Raw genomic sequence first — 23,066 nt, 5'->3', positions numbered from 1 at the left:
CGTAGCAATGTGGAAACACAAAGTAAGAAACAATACTACTACATTGCTCCATCTCCCAAAATTGCAAGGATTACACTTTCATTATCATCGATGTTGACCCACCTGAATCCCTTCTTCATTTACAAGCCAAATTGGAGTTTCTGCTTGTAATGCTCCAGACGTACATCAGATCTGTGTTCAAGGTGGAGGAATTGCTGGATAAATTATATGCCTTCTCCCGCTTCTTCTCCCGGGCAGAAAATGAATAGCGATGGTGGATTCTTGTAGATGCCCAGATCATGGTTGTTGCATGTGAAACTCCCTTGTTCACCAATGTACAAGGGCATGGATGAGCGCTCTTTCTTCCAAAGGTTGAGCTCTTTTCTTCCAAATTCAATTTTACGGATTAAATGCCTCATCTTCCAGGTTACCAAACAAGGCAAATAATTTTTTCAAAATCAGATTTCGAAATTCAAAACCTGATTTTGAGAAAACCAAGTTTTGAATCAAAACCCAATTTTACTAATTCCGCTAACCAAACAGGCCCTTAGTGAGTCTTGACATAGACCCTTGTCTAGATTTTATTGGCGTGTTTTGGGCCCCTGGTATGTGCATAAGAATAGCCTTTTTATTGGTGTAACATATTCTTCTCTCTCCATAGCTCAATTTTTTCCTATGGTGGCATAGACATCTATTGCACTTGGTAATGATGATTATATTTTATGTTCACAAGTACATCCTCAATTTGTCCTTATCTTTAAATCAAGGGCATATTCGTTGGACTTAAATGCAAATTTGTTACATAGTTTATATGTTGAATTTTGATGAAAACTTTTACATTTGCGTCATGCAGTATTAGTTGAGTATAGAATTAGATCTTCCACTAAATAATCATGCATACTCCCTCTTACTCTTAGATTACTTTCCTCTTGCCTACGATGTGGCTGGGATTCAAAAATGCAACCAATATTCATACATCCAATGACACTACCAATTAGCCTACAACTCTTGGGCTTCAATTAATTTCAATCTCACCTAGTTTGTAAAATTAGACAAAATGCCATCTAAGAGCATGTACACAGAATTGAAACCTATCCATTGTATGTGCTCATTGTATTTGGATACAAATTTGTAACATATTTGAATATTGAAGTTTGATGGATGGAAACTTGTATGTTTTTATTATTATGCATTCTTTGAGTGGATAATCATATCTTCCACTACTGATAATGCTCTCACAAATGGCCTTCATGTTACCTGCAACATGGTTGGGGTTAAAAAATTCAACCAACATTCATGAAACCCTCTATGTTGTTAAAATTGGATGAGTAGGCTTTAGGTTGATGTACCCATTCTTCTCTTATCATTGTGAAGATAAGTAATTTGAATGCAATAATTAACCCATTAGTGTAACATTCTTTTGAGGTCATTTTATATTACATGTGCTTGTGATAGTGTTCTTCTGGAGAAACGCTTATGTGTGTATAAGTTGCAGCATTACTAGTGTTGTAGTTTTTAATGCAAAAAAATATGTTTGACTAGTTTCACCCTCATAGTCCTTGCAAATTTAATTGTAATGTCCTCTTCCCCGTGCTAGACCTAATGGCGCCTTGTTGGTCTATCTTTCCATCCAGACAAGCTAAGAGCATTTGTTCTAAGGATGTCAGCCAGCCATAGGGATCTATTTGGTTTCGTTGGGGGAGATATTTAAGTGGGAACTCCTAAGGTTAAGTCACGTTATTTTATAAAGTACTTTATCATTTAAAGTCGCTTTATGACATAAATGACTTAAGTCACTAAAAGACAATAGGCTTTTATCCCACATTGTTTAGTTATTCGCATCTTCCCTCACTTCGAGGTTATAAAAGCAAGTAGCTGCTTTGGGATTATCACTATGAGATATATTAACATATTATTTCGAAAAAACGGTTGCTTGAATGTGACTAGTCTTTCCTTAAGGACGAAACCCCTTAAGGAGATTAGTAAGGTTGGACACAAACCCAGTGGCTCACTGTAATGTCCCCTTTTTGGGACATTAGAACTATTGAAGTCTTATTATATATCATGTTAAAATTGACTACGAGAGCATAGACTCAAATTATTAAAAGGTCAAAGAGGAATAAGACGAAAAGCCAGAGGGAAGTTGAAAAGTCACAAGGGAATAGGACGAAAGCTAGAGGGGAGTCGAAGAGTCTTAGTTTGTGTATCGAAGAGGGGAAGAGGCTCATTCCTGGGCATGCTTGATTTATGATTTAGTTCCAGTTTTCTCTCTTGTAAGAGATATTCAAAAAGTGTCAGCTTTTAGCTAGTATGAGGACGTAGCCCCTCGTGTCGGCAAACAATGGATGCAAACCCATTGTCCGGGAGACATCTAGTCAGTTGTTTCATTCGCGTTTACAGGTTTTTATTCTAGTATTCCAATTTGACTATTAATCTGTATTTAAGATTGGGTTTTTGTACTAGTCATTGTATTGTTGTATAATGCAATAACGTGTTTACCGAGTTGTATGAGAGTTTCTGGTTTTATCATTGTGGGTTTTATCATTGTGGTTTTATCATGAGAGGAACTGGTTATTAACTTGTGGAGAATCTTCTAGTCTTATTGTCGTATCGTTTTACATTTGCCTGTGTTTGAGTTTGAATACTATTGGATTTTGTACCGACTTCAATTGTACTCGTAATACATCTACATGTGTTTAGTGCTAAATTCAGTAAGGGGAAAAACGAGTAAATATCAGGTTAGGGATATTTCACTCACATTTCATATCCAGAATTGAAGTTCGAATTGGCATAATGGAAATCGATAGGAAGTTGGAGTTTCAACAGCAGATAGAAGTGACAGAGGTTTAAAGATAGCCTATGGTATTGGCGACATACAAGCCAGCAACAAATAGACTTGAGCACCAATGGAAGATAGGAGGATAGGCCTTCCACAGTTAAGTTTGCAGAGATAAATCATTTTATTGAACATAGCACTACTTCGATTATCGACCAGTCCAAAATGTGGTCCTTTTTAGCATCAAAACTGACAATAAGGTTAACGTGAGAGGTAGAAGCAACAAGCCGACACAAGCATCGATCTCATAGTGAACTCCCGCACATAAAGTTATACAAAACAATGACTAGTCGGGTCAGTTTTGGCAATGGGAACAAAACACAAAGGCAAGGGTGATTGCGGAGGACTGCAAGGCGGCAACAAGTCATTCACATGGCAGCAATACATGCATTATATCCTCCAGCAGTACAGGTATTCGCTCCTCTAGCAGGAAGCATCCTCCATTGCTAAAACGGTGGTAGAAGAGCTAGTGTGCGGCTCTAGAATCAAGGCGGTATAATTCTGAAAGAGGCACAGACGGTGGCTTGGGAAGATAGCAGGTAGCGTGGATTGCTCTCCAACTGCAACACATGCTCATTATAGAAATCGAGGTTTGCACATCCATCCCAAGTTCCTTCCATCATGTTTCCTCCTAGCATATTAGGATGTCAACTTATGATAGCTAGGAGTTATTTCATTTAATCACGCTATCTAGTTGGTAGTTTCTTTCAGCACTTGTATTAGAAGTTTTATATACATATACATATATATATATATATATACATATACATATATATATATATATATGCAATAATATTGTTCTTCTTGAGCCGCCATTAGTACAAACTATCTTTGGATGTCCATATATCAATTGTTTGAACAGTCACACCATAATTTTTGATAACAGTCCCAGTAAGAATATTACAGTGATATCAAAACTTTCATTTTCGGGGTTGCAAACAAATTGTTCGTAAAAATGCCAATAGACAAATTCTAAATTCTTTTACAAAACTAAGGGATTGGATATTACAGTCCTGCCAACTTGTGGGAAAAAATATCACATAACTGGCTGGGTTAAACAGGAAAAATGACAGTTAGGAATGAGGAGGAAACCTTATAAATTTAGTCACTATCAACTTGAGCAGGCAGAATCTTTAGATTAGATTGACATTAAGGATAGTTATTCAGTTGATGAGGAGTTAACTTTTGGGCTAGGTGAATAGGTTGAATAGATTGAGTAGATTGAGCAAATTGAATTGGTTGAACAGGGTGAACAGTTACAGGACACTCAAATGGCTCGTAATGAGAATGAACAAGAACGGGAAATGAGGGAAACCTTGAGGACTATTAGAGATGGGCAGAACAATATAGCTATTGCACTTCAGTAGCTAACAAGTGCTATGCAACAGTTAGCTCTGCCTCATAGGGCAGCCCCGAGTCATCACACGATCACCCCGAGCTGCTAGGGCCCCCACACAGAACACTGACAGGCCTTTGATGCCCGTTTTTAATGCAAAGGAAGAGGTAGCACCACCTGCGGCACCAAACTTACTATCGCATATCGTTATGGCAAGTACAATGAATGGAATTTATTCCCTAATCCAGTTAAGCAAAATTTGTCCTTTGTTCAATACTTGAATCAAAAACGGCAGATAGAGAGACCACAGCAAGACACGAGACCTAGAGAACAGAACAAGGACTTAAAGCACACCATGAACAAACTCTCCTTACTTTTGATGGTACCAGTAAGACATCCGCGAGAGTTTGGATTCACAAGCTTGACACCAACCTAACACTTAAGCCCATGTCAGAGACAAAAGACATTTAGATTCACTACGATGCATTTAGAGGAAGGGGCATATGATCGGTTGCATCATGGACTGGTCACCCAGGATCATGGTCTCATTACGTCTTATGAGACTTTCAGCTCTAAGTTGATCACTCGATTTGACAAGAAGGATATAGAGGTCAATTATAGGGATTTGGTACAGTTGCGACAAGGTGGATCTCTAGAGGATTTCATTGATGAGTTTCAGCAGATTTCGGTGATGGTTTTGGATATGTCAGAACAACATTAAGGTAATGTTGTTTATTGAGAGTCTATAAGACAAATATAGAAATTTGGTTAAGGTACTTAAGCCAAACACCTTGGATGATGCTATTATGATCGCACACGATCTAGATTCACCCTCTTTGATATTACAGCCTCTTAAGAAACCTTATAAGGGGTCCACTTTGTTCCAAAAGATCAAGAACCAACATAAGGCTACACCTCCCAAGATGGACTTTGAGACACAAAATGAACTCAGGAGGAAGAAGCTATGTTTCACTTGTAGAGAGCCATGGAAGCTGGACCGTAGATGCCTTAGCAAAGGCAAAATACATTATTTCGAGGTAGTCTCAAAGGAGGATGAGCAGCAAGAGTGCAGCGATGCTGATGGCAGCGATGAAGAAGAAAATGACGCACAGCAATCTAGAGAGAGAGAAGGAATTCACTCAGGGATAGCCTCCTATCATAGCCTCCCTTTCCAACGATCCCACAGGACACCCCTTCTATATGAAGGGAATCATTAGAGGACAGCATATTGTATGTCTTTTAGATACAAGCACATCGCATAACTTCACAAGCACGCATTGAGTTACGAAGAGGAAGTTACAGATTGATGATATACCAGAGTTTGAGGTTAGAGTGGTTGGAGGTGAGAGATTGAGGTGCACAGGGAAAGTGTCAAGACTTTCGATTCATTTTGAGGACTTTCTTCTTGAGGCAAATTTTTATGTGGTCGAATTGGATGGATTAGATGCCATGTTGGGAAGACACTGGTTGCAGACTACTCGCAAGTACACAATTGATCATGATAAGATGCAACTGGAATTCTTATAGCATGGCCGACGGGTGATTCTCAAGGCCATGCCAGCGGGCAAGCCCAGATTGATTTCAGCCCACAGGATGGAGGCAATTATGAGGCGCGATGACATGGAGTGGGCAGCACACTATTTTATTTCTTCTAAGGCTACCTTAGACTCAGGGCAACAGATTCATACCGACATTCAGCCAAGAGGGTTTTTGAGGACAAACCTCTGGGCATTCCCCCAAATAGAGGGTTTGAGCATATCATTGAGTTAGAGGAGGGCGTCAAACCTGTCATCACTACACCTTATCGTCATCCCAGGCGCTATAAAGAGGAAATTGAAAAGACGATTAAAGAACTCTTAGACATGGGACACATCAGACCTAGCTCTAGTCCCTTCGCTTCTTCAGTAGTATTGGTGAAGAAGGATGGCACTCTTCGAATGTGTATTGATTACCGTGCTCTCAACAAGAGGATCATCAAGAATAGGCACCCTATTCCTCGCATTGATGAGTCACCGGATGAGCTACATGGGGTCATTTATTTCTTGAAGATTGACCTCAAATCTAGATACCATTAGATACAGGTTCGCGTGGAGAATGTGCACAAGACAGCTTTCCAATGTCACTATGGACACTACAAGTTCTTGGTTATGCCATTTGGACTCACTAATGCGTCGGCTACATTTCAGTCATGCATTAACCATATTTTTAGAAAACAACTACGAAAGAACATGTTAGTATTTTTTGATGACATCTTGGTTTTCAGCAAAACTTGGGAGGAGCACCTGCAACATTTAGATGAGGTAATTAGTATTATGGAGGAGCACTCATTGTTTCGAAGGAGTCAAAATGTGAGTTCAGACTGACCAAGATTCTTTACCTTGGTCACATGATTGGTGCAAACGGGGTTAAGGTACACTAGGAAAAGATTCAAGCAATCCTAGATTGGCCACCACTGAGGAACGTATCAGATTTGAGGGGCTTCTTGGGTCTTTGCTCTTATTACAAGAGGTTCACTAGAGGCTTCTCACAAACAACAGCTCCCCTCACCGATCTCACACGGAAAGGGGCATTCAGGTGGACAATTGATGCAGAAGTGACCTTTGATAAGCTCAATAAGGTGATGAGCAAATGTCCATTCTTGGCACTACCTGATTTCTCTTGGCCATTTGTACTAGAGTGTGATACTTCAAGGAGTGGGATTGGCACAATTCTGATGTAGGATAGGCATCTTATAGCTTATAAGAGCAAGAAGCTCAAGGACGGTACGAAACTGTACTCCACCTATTACAAAGAAATGTTGGTCATTATGTATGCTTTAGCCAAGTTTAGACGATATTTGCTAGGTGGCAGATTCACAGTAAGACGGATCACAACAGTTTGCGCTACTTCCTAGAACAAAAGGATCTAAATGAAAGACAACAAAAGTGGGTCAGCAAGATTCAAGCCTATGATTTTGACATCAAGTATGTCAAAGGAAAGAACAATGTAGTTGCCGATGCGCTCTCTAGGAGACCTTCAGTAGCAAAATGTTGTGCCATCTCTGAGATATCGGCAGATTGGAAGTACCAATTGTTAGTTGAGTATTATAAGAATACTCAAGCATGTTAGAGTATGGATGGACAGCTCCAAGACAACAGATACAAGGTAATTGATGATGTGATTTTTTTACAAGGATATGATCTACCTCATACCAGAATCTAAACTCAAAAGAAAGATTATGGAAACTCTTCATGACACACCATCAATCGGACTCCTAGGTTTCTTCAAAACCTATAGACAGGTCAGGGAAAGGATTTCATGGAAGGGCCTCAAGGACGATGTCCTCCAGCATATCAGAGAATGTCGAACTTATCAGTAGAACAAGTCAAAGCACGAGTTTCCAGTTAGGTTATTACAGCCCCTCCCTATTCCAGCGTAGAAATGGGAGAGTATCTCCATGGACTTCATTATAGGGTTGTCGAGGGTGCAGGGAAAAGATTCCATTTTTGTGGTGGTGGACAGATTGACTAAGTTCGCTCACTTCTTTTCTATAGCAGTAGATTGGTCAGCCTCTCAAGTAGCTGAGTTAATTTTTCGAGAGGTTTTTTGTCTACATGGTCTTCCTCTAACCATTATGAGCGACAGGAATAGCAAGTTCCTCAACACCTTTTGGCAAGAACTATTCAAATTGGCCGGTACAGAGTTGACACCTAGTATGAGATACCACCCCCAAGCAGACGAGCAAACGGAAATAGTAAACAAATGAATAGAGGGTTATCTCCGGAACTATGTAGCAGGGCAGTAGAGAGCTTGGGTTAAGTGGCTATATCTAGGGGAGTATTTCTATAACTCCTACCACATGTCCATTCGGATGCCTCCATTTCGAGCCCTCTATGGCAGCAAGCCTTTGTCATTCGTAGACCTGGCATTGCAGGACAGCAGAGCACCTCTAGCTGGGGATTGGATACAGGATCAGCAAGATATTCTCAAATATCTTTGGGAGAACATTCTACAGGCATAGAAGCAAAAGATGTACATTGATCGTCGTCAGACAGAGCGGAGTTTTGAGTTGGGTGGCATGGCTTACCTTCGCGTCCAACCTTGCAAGTAGAGTTCCTTGAAGAAGAGTGGATCTAAAAAACTTCAGCCTAAATTTTTTTGTCCCTATCGCATTTCTCAAAGGGTTGGGGAGGTCGCTTATGAGCTAGACTTGCTAGATGACAGCAGAATTCATAACGTTTTCCACGTTTCTTGCCTCGAAAGCGATTAGTCAACATATAGTCCCCTCCATTGGATTGCCTCCACTTGATGAGGAAGGGAAGCTAGTATTAGTTCCAACAGAGGTGATAGTGGTCAAAGAAAAGAAGCTGCATAATAGGTCCATCAAGGAATATCCGATTCACTAAAAGGATTTGTCATATGAAGATGCCACATGGGAAAGCAAGTCAATCCTACAACATCTGGCATTGAGATTGCTTGAGGGCAAGCAATCCCGAGAAGGGACGACTATAATGTCCCCTTCTTCGCACTAGACCTAATGCCACCTTGTTGGTCTATCTTTCTATCCGGATAGGCTAATGGCATTTGTTTTGAGGATGCCAACCAATCACAGGGATCTATTTGGTTTCGTTGGGAGAGATATAGTGGGAACTCCTAAGGTTTAGTCACTTTATTTTATAAAGTTGATTTATAAAGTACTTTATCATTTAAAGTCACTCTATGACATAAATGACTTAAGTGACTAAATGACAGAATAGGCTTTTATCCCACATTGCTTAGTTATTCGCATCTTCCCTCACTTTGAGCAACCAACTACTTTGGGATTATCACCATGAGATATATTAACATATTATTTTGAAAAATGGTTGCTTGAATGTGAGTGGTCTTTTCTTAAGAACGAAACCCCTCAAGGAGATTAGTGAGGCTCGACGCAAACCCAAAGGCTCACATTTCATATCCAAAATTAGAGTTTGAATTGGCATAGTGGAAATCAATGGAAAGTTGGAGTTTCAACAGCAGATAGAAGTGACAGAGATTTGAAGATAGCCTATGGTATCGGCGACATACAGACTAGTAGTAAACAAGCTTGAGCACAAACGGCAGATAGGAGGGAGGATAGGCCTTCCACAGTTGAGTTTGCAGAGGAAAATCATTTCATTGAACATAGCATTACTTCGGTTATTGACCAGTCCAAAACGTGGTCCTTCTTAGCATCAAAACCAACGATAAGTTTAATGTGAGAGGTAGAAACAATAGGTCGGCAAAAGCATCAATCTCATAGTGAACTCCCGCACATAAAGTTATACAAAATAGTGACTAGTCAAGTTGGTGTTGGCAGTGGGAATAGAATGCAAAGGCAAGGGTGATGCGGAGGACTGTAAGGTGGCAACAGGTCATTCACACAACAGCAGTACAGCATTATATCCTCCAGCAGTACGGGTATTCGCTCCTCCAGTAGGCGCCATCCTCCATTGCTAAGACGGTGGTATCAAAGCTAGTGTGTGGCTCTAGAATCAAGGTGGTATCATTCTGAAAGAGGCACAGACAGCGGCTTGGGCAGATAGCAAGTAGCGTGGATTGCTCTCCAACCGCAGCACATGCTCATTATAGAAATCGGGGTCTATACATCCATCCCAAGTTCCTTCCATCATGTTTCCTCTCAGCATATTAGGATGTCAACTTATGAGAGCTAGGAGTTATTTCATTTAATCACACATTCCAGTTCGTAGTTTCTTTCAGCACTTGTATTAGAAGTTATATATATTAATGCAATAATATTGTTCTTCTTGAGCCACCATTTTCCCAGCAAGAATATTACAATGATATCAAAACTTTCATTTTCGGGGTTGCACACAAACTGTTCGTAAAAATGTCACTAAACAAATTCTGAATTCTTTTCCAAAACTAAGGGATTGGATATTACATTAATCCACCCCTAAAGGTTTTGCACTTACTACAAATTGCTTTTGTCGAAATCATTGTTGTTTGACATTCCATTTCTCCTTATCTAGACACTTCAAAGAATAGTGGTCATGCTTATTGCAATTAAAGTACTTGATATGATTTAAGTCCATCTACTGATAAAAAGACCCTTAAGTCTTTTTTCTTCTTCTAACCATTACTTGGTCTTTTATTTTCTCCCTTCCTCACCTCCCCAATGAAAGAAACCCACAACTACTCTAAGTCAAGTAGCTTCTCTTGACCATCGAAAACCTAAACAAAGTTGTGACAATGGGCTAAAGCCCTTCGAGGCAATTTGAACTAGCTCATTATCTTTGACTTCATCATGAATCGCACCAATCTAATCTCCAAGCTCTATTACCTTCATGGAAATAGGAGGGGTCTACCAGTCATCCACTGAATCCAATAGGATTTGCTTCACCTTCAAAACCTTTTCTCTGTGCTTTGTAAATGTTCAGGATCTGAGGGATGTAAAACATCCTTCTTCATAATGTACCATAAATCTAATTCTTCCAAGATGTTCTTTGTTCTTAATTTCCATAACATGTAGTTAGAAGATTCCTTCACCAACTGACTCTTTCATATTCTCTGAGTTGCCATTGCTGCAACTATATGTATAGAGTTCAATCTAGTTCCAAGAATTGCTCGAAAATCGTCTAAATCACATGAATCGCAATTGGATACAACCGAGCCGATTTTTTCTGCCTCGTGAATCGACAAAGGTGATTTTTTGGCATGAATCGCCTGAATCGGTCGCGGCAGCCCATAAAGATGCATTGAATTTTTTTTTTTTAAATACATATTTTTATTCTTTTCTTTTTAACCTCTCCTCTTTGTTTTAACCCTAAAGGGCCTTCTAATTGTTAAGCATGAGTAGAAGAGAGGAAAAGTAAGAGAGAAGAAGAGAAAAGAAAAACCACAGGTTTCCAACCAATAAGAAGAAAGAGCACCAACGAGATCAGAAGCCCATCTGGAGAGGCCATAAATTGCATTAAGGAGTCAATATCAACACTCCTCAACTCATTTGCACGAGGTAAGTGCTGATTTTTTTTTTGCATGTTAGTGTATTAGCAATTTTTGTTAAATTTTTTTAGTTTTCATTTGCAAATCTTGAATGTTTTTTAGTTTTACTAAATTGCAAACTAGGGTTTGTTGTTTTGTAGCTTTTGTTTATTAGTTTCAAACTTCGATATTTTACATGAATTTTTTTATTGCAGCAACCTTTTGCTTTCATTTTCCGCAATGGGTAAAAATGATGAATGTTGGAAATATAACGAAGAGTTTCCTAGAAGAAGCAAATGTCAAATAAAATGTATGTTTTGTAAAGAAATAAATTATGGAGGTATTTATAGAGTGAAATACCACATTGTTGCAATACCTGGACATGATGTTACAATTTGCACTCAACAAACTACTGAGGCAAAATGCACTTGTTTAGTGGCATTAGAAAAAATTGAATAAGAAAATACAACTTGAAGGGTTAAGGGCTATTGGCTCCCATAGCCACATCTACATCTGCATCAGCTTCCGCATTCGTAGGTTGTGTTGGAGAGGGTTCTTCCAAGCCTCCTTTTCATCCTCGTTCTAGTGCTCATGCGAGTGCTAGTGCTAGTTGGTCTTATACTGAGACTGAGTCCAACTCCAACCTATTGTGGCCTAGAGTGCAGAAGAACAGAATGGATAGTTACTTTGTGCCCCACACTACTCCTGGCTCCCAGCCCATGCTTGGGGGCATGGGTTTGAACAAGGAGATTCATGATGCTGCCAGAAAAGAGATTTGCAAATTTTGGTACTTTTGCAACATTCCATTTGTTGCAGCTAGGTAACTAATTCTTTTTTCTTTGTTTTCATTAAGGTTAAACTTAAAACTAAAAGTAAAACTTTAATTATATCTACTTGTTTTATGATTCATTGACTAATCATAGATTCACTTTACACGCTTACATAATGATTTGGGTCTTTGACATCTAAATTTCTAATCATTATCTATTTATGATAGGGCTCCTTATTGGCAAAACATGATAGATGCAATTGCTATTTGTGGTTCGTGGTTTAAAACCCCTACTGAAGCTGACTTGAGTGGATACCTCTTGGATGATATGATAGAGGATATGAGGGTTGAGCTTGAGGAGAACCGAAAAGAGTGGATCGAAAAGGGTTGCACCATCATGACTGATGGTTAGCCAGATAGGAGGAATAGAAAATCCTCAATTTTCTTGTATCCTGTGGAGGTAATTGATCATTCTACTTTCCTACATACATAATTGTAAATCGTAATTGAATATTTTAAATTTTGATTTGTTGATTGCTAATTTGTTGATGATTCATTATAATTCGTTGTTTTGTAAGATATACCATGTTTCTCAAATCCATTGATGTTTCCGATAATATAAAAACCGCCACATACTTCTGAGGTTATTGAGGAAGTCATAGCAGAGGTGGGGGAACAACATGTGGTGCAAGTGGTGACGGCTAATGTAGCAAGTTATGTTGCTGCAGGTAAACTTTTAACTTTTCAAGTTTTGAAAATAAATTTATTTGAATTTTAAACATTTTCTAATTCTAAGTTCCCTAAGTTCTAACATGTTTGAATTTCTAATTAACTTAAAATTGTTGTAGGTAAACTTTTGATGGAGAGGCACCCCGCCAAATTTTGGTCCCCTTGTGCAACACATTGCATTAACCTCATGTTGGAGGAAATTGGCAAGCTTGAGTGGGTCAAGTCATGTGTGGAATGGGCAAAAAATATATGCAAGTTTGTTTATAAATCATTCATTTGTCCTTAGCAAAATGAGAAAGTACACAGGAGGCAAGGAGTTAGCTCGTCCAAGCATCACGAGGTTTGCCTCAAATTTCATCACACTGTAGTCCTTGTTGACATCAAAGGACAATTTGAGGAGCATGTTTGTTGGGCGGGAATGGATTTCATTTTCCTATCCTACAACCACTGCAAAGGTAGATGTGGTGAATTGCATATTTGATGATGATGGTTTTTGGAAACCTGCTAGAGAAATCCTTAAGGTAAATTTATTGCAATATAACATTTAGTATTTTACAGTTTACTATTTAATATTTAATTGTTTAATGATTTAGTTTTACTTTAAGTTATATTATTTTCTATTTAAGTTTTGACTCAATTTTTCATTTTACTTTATATGTAGGTCACTGAGCCCCTTGTATCTCTCCTATGAACAGTTGATGGGGAGAAGCCCTCTATGGGCTACATATGAGGGCATGGATAGGGCCAAGGAGACCATTAGAGCCCAATATGCAGGAGTGCAGGAGAAGTATGCCCCTATTTGGGATATCATTGATAGGAGATGGCTGGATCAACTCCACCGACCCATCCATGCAACAGCTTACTTTTTGAATCCGACATTTCCTTTCCGTCTTGACTTCAAGGCGAATGAGGAGGTTCTCACCGGCTTATATACAGTGATCCAAAGGTTGTGTAGTGATGAGGATAGTGCAGCTGCAATCATTGAGCTCAACAAGTTCAATAATAAAAAAGGGCCACTTTTCTCTGGCAGGATGGCCATAGATGCTCGAGCAACAATACAACCAGGTAAATATTAAATAATATATTCATGAATCTAAAGTTTATGACTTATAAGTTGTGCATTTTGAATTTTAATTGTTGACTATGTAATTTTAAAGTTGTAAATGAGACTAATTATATTTGTTTTCCCTTATTTTAGATAGATGGTGGCAAATGTTCGGGCCCACAACCCCAAAACTTCAAAAAATTGCCATCTATATTCTGAGTCAGCCAAGCAACGCTTCTGAATGTGAGCGCGGTTGGTCCATGTTCAAGCACATCAAATCGAAGAGGAGAAATAGGTTGACTGTGCAGAGGTTGAATGATCTTGTCTTTGTTCATTACAACCTTCGTCTTAAGATCAGACAGATTTTGGGCGCTAACTCCTCTCCGATCATTTTGGAGGAGATTGATTCAGAACCAGAGTGGCTCACAAAGGCTGTAGATCCAATCTTCACTGAGGAAGACCGTGCGTGGGTTGACCAAGTGTATCTAGAGGCTGAGGCTGTGGCCATGGCAGAGGAGGCAGCTAGAGCACGTTCAGGCACTGGTAGATGCACACGCACATGCACAGACACAGGCCATACCGATGTTGTTTGTGAGCCCATCTTACATGCCGGGGATATGGCTCGGCGGTCCTCTAGGACCTACCTTAGACCCCTTTTTAGTAGGCAGACTGGATACTTAGAGGCTGAAGCTGAGGCTGAGGCTGCGGCCGAGCTTGAGGATGATGATGAGGATGATGATGAGGCTTGAGCTGGAGCCTTGTTTTTTCATTTTGTTTACAGATATTGATACTGATAGACATAGGTCTCATGGATCTTCATCTTAGATTCTTACATACATTTATGATTTGATGTCTTATGGATCTTCATCTTACATACATTCTATGATTTGAATCATTCTGATCATATGATTTATATTTACTTCAGCTAGCATACAACTTACATTTTAATATTTAACATAACATAGTTACATATTCTTTTGACGATCATGATTTACCTTGCTGGGCTACGGCTTGGGTGAAAGGTATGACTCCTAAAGTTAATAAAAAATTTTGGATTCTTTTGCAAAACAAAATTTTAACTCTTGACAATCTAAAGAAGAGGGGATTTTTCATTGTCAATCAATGTGTCCTCTGCAAAAATGATGGGGAGTTGGTGGACCATATTATGCTCCATTGCTCCTTTACTAAGCAAGTGTGGGATTTTATTTGGAGTTTGATGAACGTGGACTAGTTATCCCATGATACCATCCAGCTGTTCTTTTCTTCTTAGAGAGCTCCTTCCAAGAATACTTTAATTACCAAATTGTGGGAACTTATTCTTCCTTATCTTTGTTGGGGTATATGGAAGGAACGTAATGACAGAATCTTTAAAGGGGTGGAATCCAATCCTACTCAGGTTTTCCATAAAATCAAGGTCCTTTTGCATGAAATATCAAAATTTGTGGTAAGGGACAGCAACCTTTTAATGAATGGGATGTTGGGGTGATGAATAACTAGAATATCAGGAATATGATTTTGAATACTAAAGATCCCAACCCTAGGGAAAGTGCTAGGTGGGATTGCCCTCTGACTAATTGGTTCAAAATTAACTTTGATGGGGCCTCGAAAGGGAACCCGGGCATTGCTGCTTGTGGAGTGATGATTAGAAATTCTAACGGGGACTTTGTTGGTGGTATGGCAATACCTTTGGGTCGTCAAACCAATCATGTTGCTGAAGCCTCTGCTGCACTTTATGGTCTTATTTATGCTAAAGATCTGAATTTGAAGAACATTTGGATTGAAGGTGATTCCCTCAATATTATAAACTGATTAAAAAAAAATTATCCACCTTCATGGACCATTAGTAATATTATGTCCAAGGCTAGTCATATTATTAATTCCTTTCAAAATTGCATTATATCCCATAATTATAGGGAAGCTAATGGTTTAGCTGATTGGGCTTCCAATGTGGCGTGTTGTAATGATCAAAAAATCATATGGGATTCATGACACTTTACCTGTTGATGGTCGTGAGCATGTTAAGTAGGACAAATGAAAATCCCAACAAAAATCCTTTAATTATGATGTTGTCAGAGAATTATGATTTTAACTCCTTTGGAGTGACGTGGGCAATGATTTTTAGAAATGTGGGCAGAACGCACAGTTTATGGGTTACCTCTTTCTATCCGTGCTTAGGTAGTGGTATTCGCAAAGTTTTTGGGGGCTTTCAGTGCGTGCAAACCAGTGCTTTTGTTGCAAATATCATGGGAAGTAAGAGGAAACGGGTCAAACCGCCTAGCTGCGTGGATTGGAAGAACAAAACTGAGGTGTGGGATATCCTCAGGCAGGGCAATTTTACTGGTTACATGGAGAGACTCAAAGGTAACAACCCAGCTATTACGCACCAATTTGTGAAATCTTGGAAGGATAGTTCTATCATGGTCGGGAACCAGAGGCTAGAGGTTACGGAAGAAATCATTGCGGAGGCTACGGGTTTGGAGTTGGATGGGATGAATTTCTACAGGGAAAGGAAGATCTTGGATAAGGCGATTGATGACTTTGCCAAGACCGAACAGGAAAGAAATCGACTGGTTAAAATAGGTACTTATTTTAACCCGGCTTCTGTGTCTCGTCCGTGGCAGTTTGTGTTCTATGTTATTATGGAATATCTGACTTTGGACGAAAGATATACAAAACTGTATGGTTACCATTTTGTGTTGGCAAATCATTTTCGTCATGACATTAGGGTAAATCTTCCTTCATACCTGTTGCAATCTCTCTCCAATTCTACCCTAGCTATTCAGCGTGATCCGACTGGTGAACATGTTTGTCATGAAGGATTAATGGTTTTGATTATGAATGTGCTGAAATCTAAAAAAATCCCGAAACCTAGAAATTTTAAAGGGGAAGATCAAGATACTGAAGGAAGGAAGTATTCAGGAAAAGGGCTACAACTCTGAGACACAGGATGAGGCGGAAGGGGGTCTAGTTAGTCCTAAAAGAGGTTCGGGTGGTAGCACTAAAAATAAAAAAACAGTGTGTTGAGAAGGATGATTCTGATCGAGAAAGGGAAAGTGATTTTGTTGATGAAATTGTTAGAGAACATGCAAAAAACAGGGGTTTTAGCAAAGGGAAGGGCAAAGGTCGTATTGATGAGAGGGTTTCTCCTCTGTCGGATGATGAGCCCCTTGCTAATCATTTGGAAAGAAAAAGAAAGTCTTTACGGCGACAGGAAAACAAAAATGTGAAAACAAGGATTGAGGCTTCCAACTTTTCTGATGATGGTGAACAAGGGTCCAAATCTGACGGAGGTGATTGTGTTGGTGGTGGAATCGGGCCCACTAAAGGCTTATTTAGTAACCCTGGTTCTATAATGTAACCTTGTTTCTATAATGAAGGACATTGACATTCTTAAACATAAAATGGTGCTGTTGAACAAAGAAATGGAGCATCTTAGCAAGACGGCTAGAGGGGAAAGAACTTTAGGTCAGCATATTGACAAGCTCTCGGAGGTCATAGGTAATGCAGAAGAAGTGAAAAATCTAATGCATAAGATCCCTGTGTTGGAAGCCAAGTAGAAGGTGATGGACAAGGACATTAGCAATATCCAGGGGAAGGTGTCTAAATTTGAAACCAAGCTAGGTAACATGGATAAACAACTCAGACAATTGGGGGATAACATGACCAGCTTCCTGAAAAAGAATGAGGCAGATAAAAGTCAGGTTTCTCCCCCGGGGGCAAACTCTCAAAGTCCTAGCAAGCATACTCGGGCCAATTCAAAGAAGATGGAGGAAACCACTAAGAAGGACGAGGTGAATGCTGCTGCTGAGACTATGCATTCTCTGGTGGACCAGGCTGTGCATCTGATCAATACTCCTTAGCTAGTCGGTTGCTGTTCCTTTGCTGGTCTTTTGCTGTCTTTTCCAGCAATGTTGTCTGTGACCTCGTTTTGTTTTCTGAGGTTTGTTTCATGTTGTTTGTTTGTTTTCTTTTCATGATACTTTCTTAATACTCTGATGATGTAAGGTTTCGGGTCCTTTAAAACTTGTTTTTACATAATCAAAACATAGTTACATATGTGTTGGATTTTATGTTCCATGTTTATGTATGTTAAGTTTTAACTCCTATTTGATGATGTTATAGTGTGTTTAGGTTATATTCAATAAAGGGTGCATGAAATAAGTTTTAAATTGTTAAAATCTCTAAATTTAAAGGGTTTTTTCAAATTTGCCGATTCATGGCCGATTCACGATTTGATTCGGCCTTGCTGATTCCAATCCGATTCCAATTCTCTTTACTTTGGTTCAATCTATGATCACTAGATCAGATAGAGTTTCTCACTCGAATGTAGCTTTGCATGTCCTCGAGCTGATTAGTAACACAATTCTGCTTCAATCATCAAATCTTGAATGTGCCACCCACTGATATCCTTTAACTACCCTCTACTCCAGACAACTAGCCTCTCCATACAGAGAATCTGGTAAGTCAAATTTGATGTACGGAAGACCCAATTGTAAATTTTAAACTCTAATACCGCATTGAGAATTCATCTAAAGCAGATACACTAAGGCCTTACAGAGTTTTAAATGCTCGAATTTACAAAAATATACAGCAGACAAACATTAACTGATAGATACTCATATCTACACACTCTAGAATCTGATTAAATAAAATACCTACTCTAGGCCTTCTTATGCAGCTGAAGAAGAGTCCCTAAAAATTGCCCGATCCTAAAACTGGAACCATCAACCCTTAATCTAGTTTTATCCTATGAATCCACACCCTCAAATAAAGTCAAACTTGATAAAAGAAAATAGCTATTCTAAAACTTAAAGCCAAACAACACAAAAGTAGCTGCTAAACCTGGACAGCCGTGAACAGAGCTGCCAAGATTGTAACTACCATTCACTATGACTATATGCTACGCTTAAGTGTGCCTAGGTTCCAAACATGCACCTGCTGGAGGACTGTTCTGGGCTACCATAATCTAACAGGATTGATCATCTTGATCAAGAAAGCCCACTTTTCAGCAGAAGGTGGCACACATCCTATGAACCAATCTCGATGATTTTCAGAAGTTTCATATTAAGTCTTTTTTTGTATTATTAAATAGTAATGAACAATAAAATCCTTGTTTTGTAGCCAGCATTATTGATTAAATGTTAAGAGCAATAGTAAAGGCCAAGGTTCAAGACCAGTTAGAAAAGTTTTATGGACAGCCTATGAATGTCCTCATGGGATGAGTTAAACAGAAAAATAAAAAAAGCTCTTGGGCTTCTTATTATTAACATATTATCTAAAAAATATTCAAATGAGGTGAGCTCAAGTGGCAAAAGCATAATGGCTACCAAAATGAACCCAAGTTCAAATCCGCAAAGCGTGACAAAATGTTCAAAAAGGATTTAACACCACATCCAACTTGCTGGATCTCACACACCCCAATAGGCTAGGATAGCTAGTAAATTTGATGTACGGAAGACCCAATTGTGGCATCTAGAAAAAAGTTAACCCTGGAAAAGAAATTGACCATATAAAAAGCCATTACATTGCTATATTCCACTCAATAGGGCATTAAAAAAAATTGTATCTAGCACTAGCTAAGAAGACAGCACTACCACAAATTACAATACCAAAACATCAGACCAAAGATGCAATGGAACAAATAGAGATTGTTCATTTAAATGCCAAATCCATCACTCAAAGTCATTGAAAGACATAATATTTTTTTTTTTTAACTTAAACCAAAATAAATTGTCAAGAAGCACTCCACTTACCCCATATAAGGCCCATGGGCCATTTCCTAACGGAGAACATCCAAATTTTTCTGCGAAATTGTCAATGCATATGTGTGTGTCCTCCATATATGAGCGATCACCTATATCAGCCCACCCTCCAGAACGCAGGACAGGAATGAAATATGTTGTCACACCACCTCCACTCTTTGCTGTGCGTATTGTTTCGCCAATTGGTTTCATCTGAAATAAGAAACAAATAAACAAACTCTCAATTTAAAATCTGCAATATGCCAGAAGGTAATCTACATGTATAAGTAAAATCAACCATTACTAACATCTAGGTTGTGGTATGTAGTGGATGCTCAGGAGATTTTATCCTTTTACAAAAAACATAAGATAGATTTTTGGGTGGTTGATAGTATAATGGGAGGCTTGCATCACCATTTTCATCAAGTGGGTCACAGTTCTTATTATCTCTAACATTGCTGCTCTTCTTCCTTGTCACCGCATTTAAAGTGAGAGGTACATGGCTACTATAAATGAAGGTAATTCTCATTTCTACCAAAGAAACTGGTTATGATAGTGGAACACTGAGGGGAAAAACAGCTTCACTATGCTTATACATACTTATCTATTCTTGTCACACGTGGGCTGGGAAAATACTGTGATTACAGATTAAAAAAACTAAGCAAAAGTCAAGATTTTATGGAAGCTGGAGATTGAACAGCTGTTCTATAATTGACATCCTCATCTATGCAAGCTTTGTTACTGTTAAATCAGGCCAGAAATTCTGTTATTATTCCAATCTACAACTTCAATTCTGAATTAGTGACTGTCATCTCTGAATCAAGCATGTAGTCTTATGCTTAAGTTGGGTAGGAACAAAAATTGAAATACTTATTCCCACATTGGAGACTATAGACTCGGCATGTTTTGGAGGTTCTACCTGTAAATGTAGGAGATTAATCTGTATTTACTATTTCATTATCAGTCCTGCATATTTTTCATCCTAAATGTTTGCAGCAAGCATGTATCAAGAACTTAATTTCAGAACATGCAAATGAAATAATCTGAGACAAATTATTGTTCAAATTTCAATATAAGAGATTACAGTAGATAAAACATTTTAATATTCTTATTTACATAGAAAATTATAATTTCTTGAATGTTATCTTTGCAATTTTGAGTTGAGAATTGAAATTTGCAAGCAAGCCTTCTGTTAAAATGCCTTGAAATTGAACTGGTGAAAAGGGCAAAAAATGGGTCAGATTTGGGGTAGCATATTACACTGGTATCATAGCACAGTTTCAGATTCTTTGCAGCTTGTTGGGTTATAGTTATGCATCCAGTAACTCATTATTATTACCTCTAGAGGAATAGATTGAATCCTAATTTAGACCAGCAACCACTGTTTGAACAGACTAAAAATCCTACACGAACAATGGGGAACAGAAATGCACATAACACTAATTGCATTGAGAATGCATTAGAAGAGTTAGCTGAAATGCAAATAGAAATGATAAACATAATGACACATTCCCACCAAAAAATGACTCAAATGAACACTCGGTACAACAAAATGGCAACATTGGTAATGCAGGACAGAACATTAGCAATGGAAACAATGGAAATCATGGAGAGGGCTCAACAAATAATAGGAATGAACATCTTAGAACTTCTGGTTTTACAGTTAATTCTAGACCACTAATGCCACTCTCTACAAGAAAACAAATCCAACAGCTAAAAATGAACCAACTGAACAAGAGTTTCATAAACACGTTTGGACTAGGCAAGGTGTGGGTGATGATTTTCGGCAGGAATGCCTTTCCAAAGTATAGACCACTTTCAGAGAAAGGAATAGACCACACAGAGGAAGTGGTGGGAGGTTTCAAAATCAAGAGTTGTAAAAGAAAGTTGGTAAGGTTACCATACCATATTTTGATGGTTCAGGGGAGGTCACCGCTAGTTCTTAGGTCCAGAAACTAAATACTTTATTTCAGCTTAAGCCTGTGGCCGAAGATGAAGCCATAAAATATGCAACTTTACATTTGGAAGGTTGTGCTCATGAGTGATGGTATTATGGGCTAATTACTTTGGGCCATGATCAAATCGTGTCATGTGCAAAGAGGCTTATAGATCGCTTTGATAAGAAGGATCCCCAATCAAATATCAAGGAGTTGGCACAATTGAAGCAGTGGGGTTCAATGGAATCTTTTATTGCAAATTTTCAGAACTTTCAGTGTCAACGACTGAACATTTCAGAAAGAAGACAGGTACTAATCTTTGTGGATGGCTTGATGGAACCTTTAGAGGTGTGGGTTAAAGCTTTCAACCCATCAAAATTGCAAGAGGATATCAAAAGAGCAAGGGAGATGGAAACTCCTACTTCAAGGAGAAAATATCAGTCAAGCACCTTTCACCACAAAAAATAAAAGGATAATACACATTTACATAGAGATTCAGATCAGAATAAGAAATTGCAGCCTAGACTTGATGGTGACCAACTTAATGAGCTTAGAAAGGAAAAATTGTGCTTCCAATGCAGAGAACCTTGGGACCCAACTCATAAATGTGTCATTAAGGTTATAGGTAAACAATTTGAATACTTTACAGCCCCTGAATCAAGTTCTAAAAGTTCAAGACAAAAAACTGAATCAGGCACTAGTGAAGAGCATATTTCATTAGAGAAACCAGAAAAGGAATAAGGAAGAGGTAGTGTCAAGGCACAATTAACCAGTTTGCAGAAAATAGGATCTTTCAAAGTTAGAGATGCATTGTGTGAGCTGCGTATAGTCACTCTTATTGACATGCGCGCAACACATCATTTTATTGATGAGGGTGTTGTGGCGAGAAGGGGTTTGAAGATAGAATAATGAAAGCTTTAAGGTAATTGTTACTGAAAATTTCACTCACTTTTGCCAAAAAGATAATGGAATTATGTATTCAGTAAGGTGAGTATGAGTTAAGAGATGACTTCTATGTGATCCACATTGGCGAGATAGATGCAGTGCTTGGGATTCAGTGGTTAAGTTCAATTGGTGAGTTCAGGATGAATTTACAACCTATGGAAATGAGATTTGAAGTAGATGGAGGAAAATATCTTCTTAGAGGCATGATAAATGGTAGACCAAATGTGGAATCATTTAAGAGAATGTAGAAATTGATGAGATATGAACAAGTGAAGAGGACAGCTGAATGTATTATCAAGCCTACTGACTTAGAACAGAAAAAGAGTAGTTTTCAGAATAATATTGAGGTGTTGTTGAACAAGTATAGCAAGGTGCTTAGTGACATTTCACATAGATATCCACCAAAGAGTTATTGAGTAAATTATAGAGCTCGAGGAAGGACCTAAACAAGTTACAGCTACCCCTTAAAGGCGCTCCAAAAGACATAGAGATGAAATTGAATAGGTTACTAAGGAATTGTTGGAAATGGGACACATAAGGCCAAGTAAGAGCCCATTTGCCCCTGCAATAGTTCTGGTTAAAAGGAAAGATAGGACAGTGTGAATGTACATTGATTACAAGGCACTAAATAAGAAAACTGTTAAAAAATAAATATCCAATTCCACATAATGATGAATTGATTGATGAGCTGTATGGTGCTTGCTACTTTTCAAAGATTGAAGTGAGATCGGGTAACCATTAGATCAGAGATTGAGAGGATATTGAGAATACATCTTTTAGATATCATTTTGGTAATTATGAGCTTAT

At 38.6% G+C, this 23,066-nt stretch overlaps 1 protein-coding gene across 2 annotated transcripts in view; it reads right to left on the bottom strand.

Moving 5' to 3' along the window:
- The window catches only part of LOC149548147 (putative protein phosphatase 2C 57), a 123,848-nt gene that overhangs the window by 60,515 nt on the left and 40,267 nt on the right, over positions 1–23,066 (bottom strand). For both annotated transcript variants that reach the window (XM_089792169.1, XM_089792170.1), the window contains one exon: positions 19,390–19,590. In XM_089792169.1, coding sequence (XP_089648295.1) covers positions 19,390–19,590 — 201 coding nt within the window. The remainder of the gene's footprint in view (positions 1–19,389; positions 19,591–23,066) is intronic.

This window comes from Cupressus sempervirens, chromosome 7, assembly GCF_028749045.1.
Source record: "Cupressus sempervirens isolate cs-2001-9-10 chromosome 7, ASM2874904v1, whole genome shotgun sequence".
Classification (NCBI taxonomy): Eukaryota; Viridiplantae; Streptophyta; class Pinopsida; order Cupressales; family Cupressaceae; genus Cupressus; species Cupressus sempervirens.
This window is presented reverse-complemented; position numbering and strand designations above follow the sequence as displayed.